General features: G+C 40.0%; 1 protein-coding gene across 1 annotated transcript; it reads left to right on the forward strand.

The window, feature by feature from the left end:
- The first annotated feature begins 7,906 nt into the window (after positions 1–7,906).
- Positions 7,907–9,299, forward strand: LOC149560458 (aspartic proteinase nepenthesin-2-like). Its single transcript, XM_089827618.1, has 2 exons — positions 7,907–8,641; positions 8,727–9,299. The coding sequence occupies exons 1-2, from the start codon at positions 7,907–7,909 to the stop codon at positions 9,297–9,299; spliced, it is 1,308 nt and encodes a 435-aa protein (XP_089683744.1).
- The last annotated feature ends 395 nt before the right edge of the window (positions 9,300–9,694 follow it).

Genomic DNA, 9,694 nt, shown 5'->3' on the forward strand with positions numbered 1-9,694 from the left:
AAAAACATGGATTTAATTTTTAGGTTTATTATCGTTCGAGTACTTGAAAAATATTAATGAATCTTATTAGGACAAAGCCAAGGTTAATTATAATAATAATTTATTATAATTGATTATAATTAGTTAATCATGACCGAACTCAAACCCAAGACCTCCCACACAAAGGATCACAATTTAGCAATGTATTCTAGGATCTTGCCTAATTTTTGGAGAAGATTTAAGTAATAACATTAAAAAAAAATATTTCTATAGTCCAAAAATAATCTGCTAATTATTCTAATGGTAATTTCAATTCTATCTTTTATATATCTCTACTACTACCATAAGTATTAAAGTTTGCAAGGTGATGCAATGTTAGACTCACATTGAAATGTAAGATAGTACTCTAGAAATATAAAAATACCCTTGATTATAAAAGTGTGTATTTGGTCTCTCTATCTCTCTCACTCTCTCACTCTCTCTCTCTCTCTCTCTCTCACACACACACACACACACACACACACACACACATATATGTACACACACACATAGATATATATGTATATGTGTATACAAGTGTGTGTGTGTGTGTGTGTGCGCGCGCGAGGGGGGGAGACACACATATATAGGTATTATTTGATGAATGATCTATATATTTTTATTCATAAAATAATTTTTTTAAATGTGGGTAGAAAAGGGATATCTAAAGTAAAATTGAACTCGAAAAAAATAAATTACTCATTCTGTATTTCAATTTACACCAAACATGCAATGCATATTTTTAATTATACTAATAATTGATATGAAAATTTTAGAGGTGATTTATAAGAAAAACAACTTAATAAAATTAGATTGGGGATAACACTATTTTCATTTTTTGAAATTTAAAATTTACAAAACTTAAAATTGAAATTACAAAAATTATCATCTATCTAAACTCATTTGTCTAGACAACAAAATGCCCCTTCTATCGTGGGGCAACCACATTTCTGTCAATATTTCTAAATTTCCATTGTTGATATGTAGAAGAAAAATAAAACATCAAAGTTTAGAAATGTTTTATTAGACACATTACTTAATCCAAAATGGATCTAATACTTTAAGATATTTGCTCAAAATTAAATTTAAAAAAAAAAAAAACCATTTTCTAACTCTTCCCTTTGCAATGTCACCTTCATGAGAATATATTTACGAATGTCAAAATTATAACAAAATAATATATTATTATCCAACTCTCTCCTTTGGAAATGTCGCCTTCTTTACAATAATTGAAAAGCAATTTCATATAGTACAATCCATTTCTAGACAAAAACTATAAACCACTACTAAAATAATGTCATTTTATCTAGTGGGAAAATTCCTTTCAATCTTCTAATCAAATTTAATATGTGATATTTAAACCATCCACATATACTACAATATATTCATAGACAAAAGTGAAAAATGACTTTTGCAAAAAGAGGGGTAAAAATTTATTAAGACATAAAGGAATACAACAAGGAGAGCTCAACAAGGAGCTCGATCTTGAGCAACAAGATCATCAAATTCTTGCACCATCTCAAAGGACAGTTGCCTCCTATCCCTAATATTCCAACCCGGATCATGACTAGATGCCCATTTGGCTAAACAATCACCAGTTCTACTCCATTCACGAGGAATATACATGAACCTAATGAATTGAAAAGAGGAAGAGAAGAAAAGAATTTACTTAACAATAGTAGCCAACTGCCAACTAACATCCTCAAGCTCTTGCGAAGAAAGCATGTTCACCACTACCTGGGAATCAGACTCACAGATAATCTTACTCCATCCCCGCAAGCAACATTGTTCCACATCATATAAAATAGCCTGAGCTTCCATGAGATTGTTAGTATAGTCACCCTTATGAACTGAGAAGAAAAATTTAACATCTCCAGAACTACAACAAGCCACTCCGCCAATACCAGCCGGACCAGGATTCCCATGGGAAGAACCATCAGTGTTGATTTTCAAAACTCCACAGGGAGGAGGAGTCCAGTGCCCATCCCGGTTAACCCGACCCTTCCTCTGATGATGAAGTTGCCTGGACATAGAAGGAAACCTATGAGCTGCAGCCCCATCCTGCAGATGAAAATTGAGGCAATTACAGATACCAAGATCAACCAGATCCATACCCCCATCAAGATTACACTTCACAAGAATAGTTTCCTGAAGAGAATGTGATATTTTCCACCAAAGATGCAAAATACCAAGCCGAACATCTTGGAATATGCGATGATTCCTCTCCAACCAGATATGCCAAAGCATGAAAGATGGGCCAACAATCCAAGCAGCATGGAGAAAAAAAGACTTGGAGGGAGCAGTATCCAAGCGGGCCCAGAACTCAAGCAAAGAGGAAGCATGTTGACAAGAGAAACCCCAAGTGCACCACCAAAGGTGCCATATCTGAGTAGAATAGGAGCAATGGAAGAACATATGGGAGACAGACTCCTCTCCATTACCACCCAAAACACAATAAGAGGAGCCCTGAAATCCACGTTTACAAAGATTATCCTAGGTAAGACAATGGTTGTGAGCCACTAGCCACATGAAAAATTGCACTTGGACCAAGAAACTTTATTCCAAACTTGCTTCCACCAAGGGACCTTAGCATCCCCAAATAATTGTCTAGTTATCTCCTGATACCCAGAAGAGACATGATATTTACCAGACAAGGTACCGCCCCAAGCCAAAACATCTGGACCAAGCAAAGAAGAACACTCTCTAGAGGCCAAAATATGAGAAAGCTCCTGACGATCCATGTCTGTACCTCCAGGAGGCCAATCAGAAGAATGCTTCCATCTGTAACCAACAACAGGTCCCAATTGATAAGGAGTCTTGTAATGAGCCACTTTATCCCATCCAGCGGCAAGAAAAGAGTCACAAAGAGGCTGAAGATGAGGGTATATGGATAAAATAGAAGGGAATCCATCCCAAGCATCAGACCAAAACAAAGCATAAGAACCTCCTTTACATATCCAAAACAAACCCCTCTTTACCAACATCGCACCTATCTTCAAAGTATGCCAAACCATTGAGCCACGACCTTCAAGAGGAAGTGCAGAAACAGAGCAAGGATCAGCACCATGAAAATATTTATGAGTGATAATACGAGCCCAAAGTTGATGTTGTCCAGAGCACCATCGCCAATAAAGTTTAGCAGCCAAAGCTTGACTACTCAATAGAGCAGATCGAAGACCAAGATCACCCTCCTTTTTAGGCCTACAAATAGTTGCCCAATTAACCAAGCTCCATTTAGTACTACACAAATTACCACTCCAAAGGAATTGTCGAGAAAGAGCATCAAACTCCTTGAGAAAGTAAATAGGTGCAGCGTGAACCATGCTTCGATAAGTAGGAAGAGCTTGGATAACAGCTTGAAGAAGAGTAACCCGAGCAGCAGTAGAAAGCCATCTATGATTCCAATGATTTACCTTATCTTGAAGCTTGGTAATCAAATTTTTCCAGAAGAGACGTGGCTGCCTGGAAATAGCAATAGGGATGCCAAGATAAGTCAAAGGAAGTGATCCTATCTGAAACTGTAGGATACCAACAATCCTGTGTTGAATAGAATCAGGAGTGTTAAAAAAGTAAATGAAATATTTGTGCTCATTAACTTTCTGGCCTGAAGCTGCCAAATAAACGTCCAAAGCATGTCGAAAGGTTTCAGCTTCCTTGATCCTAGCAAGACCAACAAGAGCAGAATCATCAACAAATTGAAGATGGGAAAGAGAAGGTAAGCAATTACCCCACCACCAGCCTTGAATAGAATTCTGGGACACCTGATGCTTAATGAATCTGCCCAAGCCTTCAGCCATGATGATGAATAGATATGGGGAGAGAGGGTCACCTTGGCGGAGGCCTCTAGAAGCACCAAATACTTGAGAAGGTTGACCATTAATAAGAACAGAAAAAGAGGCAGAAGTAACACAACTCATAATCCAACTCACCCAGTCAGAGCTAAATCCAAAAGAAAGAAGAATAATCCTTAGGAAGCTCCATTTAACTCTATCATAGGCCTTAGCCATATCCAGCTTAAAAAACATGGCTCTCTCCCTTGAAGTAGCCATAGAGTGAATAGCCTCAGTAGCAATAACCACCCCATCCAAAATTTGTCTGCCAGCAACAAAACCACCTTGTTCTTCTGAGATAATAATGGGAAGCCATCTTTTCAATCTCTCAGCAATCAACTTAGTAATAACTTTGTAAACCACATTACATAAGGCAATTGCTCTAAAAAACTCCAATTGATTAGCACCCTCTCTCTTAGGAATAAGAGTCAAGAATGTAGAGTTCAAAGCTCGAAGCATCTGCTTGCTAGCATAGGATTCTTTAACCACCTCCAAAAAATCATGATTAATGATGTCCCAAAATTCTTGAAAGAATTCAATTGGAAAGCCATCAGGACCAGGAGCCTTCCCCTTAGGCATGCCAAAGACCACCTCCTCCAGCTCTTCCAAAAAAATAGGACGCATGAGATAATCATTCATTTCTTGAGTGATAAGGGAAGGAATACAGGACAAAATAAGATTTTCTTCATTATCAGCAGGAAGAGAGTCCTCAGAGAAGAGGGTAGAGAAGTACCAAATAGCCTCCTGGAACAAACCTAGCAAGGAATTTAGTTGGATACCTTGAGAATTAACCAAAGAAGAGATAGTGCTCTGATTTCAGCGAGATTGCACTGTTTTATGGAAAAAGGCAGTGTTACGATCACCTTCCTAGAGCCAATCAACTCTAGCCTTTTGCTTTCAAAAAATTTCCTCTCGAAGTTCCCATTCTTCTAGAGCTCTAGAAGCAAGGGATTCAGCCTTGCCAAGATCCTCTGAGAAACCTCGATCTCTAATCTCCCTTGTGATGACATCAAGATCTTCTTGAGCAAGCCTCTTCATAGAGTGAAGGTTCCCAAAGCATTCCCTATTCCATATCTTGAGTTGCCTTTTGACATATTGAAGCCTTTTAGAAAATGAGAACATTGCAGTACCATATGCAGGAGCACCATCTTTCCACCAACAGAAAACACAATCATGAAGAGAGGAGTCTCGAAGCCACATCAACTGGAACTTAAAAGGAGGATGCTTCGGAACATAAGCCCCTATAGTAGAAAATTTCATTGGCCAATGATCTGAACCCCTCCAATCAAGGATTTTTAAAGAGATAGTAAGGGTGCCACTAACCCAGAAGCAAGAAACAAGAAATCTATCCATACGTTCTGAGATAGCAGCAACACCAGTCCTGCGATTATTCCAGGTATAGAGACCATTAGAAGGCTTAACATTAGAGAGATTCAAAAGAGATATATATTTCCGAAGAAGAGCAGAAGAAGGCCCCAATCTAGCCAAACCACCATGCTTCTCCTCCAGACTTAAAACTGAATTGAAGTCCCCTGCTAACACCCAAGGATGATAAGGATGACAATTTCTAACATATTGAATATGTTCCCAAAGTTCCTCCTTTCCCACAAGATCAACAGGTGCATACACATTAGTAACCATGATTACCTCTCCTGAGTCTAGAGCAGAAGCTACCATAGAGAGAGCTGAGCGAGAAGACATCCAGCCAAGAGGAGAAATTTTTTGAGGATCCCAAAATATAGCTAAACCACCCGCACTTCCTGTTGCCCCAACACACTGGCATTGGCCACGAGACCAAATACTAGAGGCATGTTGGACCATAGACTCCACAGAGAGCTTAGTCTCTTGGATACAGAAAATATCAAGGCTATGATCAACCACCAAGTTATGAATAGCCTTTTGTCTAGGGATGCTATTCAACCCCTTTACATTCCATGAGAGAATAATCATCATTGGGTAGAATTGGAAAAATGAGAATCCAAAGGTTTCACTAAACTAGACTCAATCAATATATCTCCTGCGAGTTTAATCTTCTCTTGGTCTGTTTTGCACCCACTCCTTAGAGGAGGAGTAGAAGAAGCCCACTTAAAGGGTCGAGACATCAACCCCAAGGGGAGAGGGGAACCCTTGCCCTTACCTGATGGTAGCACATCCTTAACCAAATCAGCTAAAACAACATCATTATCCTCCAACACTGCAGGAGTCACCAGAGCCACTGTCACAGGAGCTACAGGGACCTCACAGTTCTGATATACTGCAACTTGGGATGCCCCACAAGCATCATTAGGAACAGATCTCTCATCTGGGCAAACTGGATTAGAAGAGATAGGAGGAGGAATACCCTCCTCTAGAACCATACTATCCAGCACCTCAAAGCAGTTAAAACTTGAATCAGATAATCTTTCCTTCAAAGGCCTCTTTTGACCACGGCCTTTAGCACGAGGGCGAACAGGGGTAAATCCATCCTTATCCTCCATTTGAGCCTTACCCTTACCTGTAGCATCTTGCAGATTCATCCCCTTGGTAGTATTAGCCATTTGAGATTGTCCTTTCCCTATAGTATCTGCCAAACCACCAGTATTGCCAGCTATAGAACCATCCACTCCTTTGAAACTTGAGTTACGGGGGCACTGACGCAATAAATGACCATACTCATGACAAATCCGGCAACGGAAAGGGAGAGATTCATAATCTAATTGCTGCACCCAAGAAAAATCCCCCATACAAATTTCCAAAGAATCTGGTAATGGATTATTCAAATTAATTTCAACACAAATTTTAGCATAAGAAATAACCTTTTTATCGAGGGATTGATGTGCGATCACAGCCGGCTTCCCCAACAAAGAAGCAATTTGTCGAAGGATGTCTTCATGCCAAAATTCCAAGGGAAGACGAGGCAAGCGAACCCAAACTGGCACTGTTGAAGGGAGATCCTTAGCAGAATTAAAACCTGAATGCCAAGGTTTGACAAATAACCCCACATGGTTGTAGAAATAAGGGCCTCCTTCAAAAACATGATCTCAATCAGACATGCAAGAGAATACAACAAAAAAATAACTATTCCCCGCCAACATAATCTCCATATTGCCTTCCACCTGCCATGAGCGGCGGATCCATGCCTCAAGAGCGGATAGGGAAATCCGGATTCCAAGAAATTTGCATATCAAAGCATGCTTGGTCCAATAATCAATGTCCTCCATTACAACCATTGGAGGAATAACCAGAACAGGGCGATCATGGCTACGCGGAAAACAACCATTAACTTTTTTCAGCTTGGAGCTCTCCCCTGAATAAAATGATTTAGATTGCATTGCATGCATAGTTGGAGAAGAACCATCTGTTCTCACCAACGGAGAAGAAATCCCAGGCCTTGCCATGCAAACAATAAAACCCCAATCCAAAATTGACTGCAGAAGATTCCCAAAAACACCGACGCAAATTATGTCTAGTAGCTAGCAATCCAAACAGAACAGAAAAATAGTAAAGATCAAACACCAAGAATAGGCTAGGGGAAAAACCCTAGCCCAGCCGGCAGCCAACGCTTCTCCACATTCTCCCAACCCAGTTCATTCCTAATATCAGCACTCCAAAAGGGTTTGTGGTAATTGAAAGCTATAAGAAAATCACCCTATTATCCATCAAAAAAAATTCCTCCCAATCTTCTCCAAACCAAATGTCACCTTCTTTATATTAATTGAAAAATAATTCCATTGATTACAAATCATTTGTAGACAAAAACATAAAATCATATATATTTTTTATCAATGTTTAAGCCGTCTGACGCATGTACTACTATCCATTTATAGAGAAAATCTAAAAACCAGTTTTGTAACCTATACTAAAATAACCCCAATTTTCCCCTGCAAAAACTCCTTTCAATCTTCTCGTGGGCTTCCACTGTTGACGGATGAAACAAGAATGGTGTAGTAATGAGGAGGCCGGCCACTAAGTATACCTAATACGAAAATAATGGCACAATCCAAGAGATTATTCTTATAAAACCCTCTCAGAAGCTTCCTGTCACGGGAATTTAGAAAGCTGAATTAAACAGGAGGTCAATGGCAGACAGTAATCTGATAGCATTAGTGGTGGTAAATCTGACCATCTCTTCCTTTTTATGTTTGCTCTATGCAGATGCAGTTCGTGGAGGCCCCAGTTTGGAATGTAATTCTGCCATTGCAAGCCTCAAGAGAATGCAATTGTCGACTAAAACTGTGCAATCAAGAAGAACCCTAACCCAAGTGGATGGTGCCGTCGCTCCTTTGACACGCTGGGGCAGAGACGATCTAGTCACCATTGGCATCGGAAGCCCGCCAAGATCATTCCAAGGGCACCTCGACACCGGAAGCGATCTCATTTGGTTTCCCTGCTCTAACTATACGTTCCACCCAACCCCATACAGACGGGTCCCCTCCTCTTCTTCCCTCTGCTCTACTCTTGGAAATTCAACATACTCTCCGGACTGCCAGTATTCTCAGATATACTGCGAAAACTTGAAGGCGCGGGGAGACTTGATATATGAGAAGTTCACCATGGCCGATACAATAGGAGCCACGCGTTCCTTTGACGATGTAGCCATTGGATGCAACCATTTAACTCAGAACGATATCGTGGAGTCTGACTACGGCGTAGTGGGGCTTGGCCGAGGACAATTATCGCTTATCTCACAGATTGGGGAAAACAAATTTTCCTATTGTCTTCCTTCCGAATTCTATGGATCCATCTTTGACGACGTAGATTACTTCTCCACGCCTCTCCTCTTCGGCAGCGCAGCCGAGTTGGACGACATAGGAGTGCAGTCGACTATGATTATAAACAACACAGTCCTGCCCCATCTCAACACCTACTATTATCTCTCCGTTCAAAGAATAAGCGTAGGGAATGTTTCTCTCAATATCCCACGAGAAACGTGATATACAAGCGAATGGAAGCGGGGGATTCATCATCGACTCTGGAACACGTTACACAATTTTGCCGCATGTCGTCTTTGCTGCAGTTGCATCTGTTGTGGACACTGCTCTGGGACTTCCCAGAGCTAACGGTTCTCGACTTGGATTTGATCTTTGTTATTCGATAGATTACTATGATTATGTCGCTGAAGTGAATATAACTTTCCATATGGCTGGTGCAGATTATGCTGTTGAAGGTAAACACAATTTCATTAAATTAACTGAACCATATAGTAGATTACTATTGTGTCTGGCTATGTTAGATATGGAGGAGACTTCAGTTGAAGGTGAGCCGGCCGTCCTCGGAAATTTTCATCAACAAGATTATCATATTCTGTATGACAACGGTAAGCAGGGGATCTCCTTTACTCCGACCCGCTGCACGTCTCTTTGTATTTCTCCATATTCCTCCTACGTACAATCCCAAGCTCCCATGTTGAAGTCCCAGACCTTGCCAATACTGCTGCTTCTTTATTTTGGAGGTCTGTTCTTAGCCCTCTAAAGAGATTGAAACTCGTGAACAACTGGACATCATGATGAATAATCGATCACTTTTCCTCTCGCTAGTGTTCAGTATGTGAAGCCGAACAGTTGCGACTATTCGCCTTCTCCATTCTCCTTACTTGATGATTGTACATGGTTCTATTAATGGCTGTGTACATACTATGGATTGTATGTGTTGGTTAAAGTTAATAAGATATTTCCCTGTTTTAAGAGTCGACGTAGATATATTTGTTGAACCACTATAATTTTCTGTATTACGTGTCTGTGCTATATTTCTATCACTGTATTAGGATGTTATTAAATTTATCTGATGGATAAAAACTTACAATTGGTATAGAGCTTGGTTGAAAGTGAGGAGTAGATATGAAGTATGGTGAGGTTTTTAGTTTGACT

The sequence above is a fragment of the Cupressus sempervirens genome, chromosome 4, assembly GCF_028749045.1.
Source record: "Cupressus sempervirens isolate cs-2001-9-10 chromosome 4, ASM2874904v1, whole genome shotgun sequence".
Taxonomy (NCBI): domain Eukaryota; kingdom Viridiplantae; phylum Streptophyta; class Pinopsida; order Cupressales; family Cupressaceae; genus Cupressus; species Cupressus sempervirens.

Bases quoted from the DNA above. Each gene is read 5' to 3' on its own strand.
- LOC149560458 (XM_089827618.1), top strand. From the start codon at position 7,907: ATGGCAGACAGTAATCTGATAGCATTAGTGGTGGTAAATCTGACCATC. The intron at 8,642-8,726 runs GTGCAGTCGACT...GAATAAGCGTAG, and splicing joins CCGAGTTGGACGACATAGGA to GGAATGTTTCTCTCAATATC.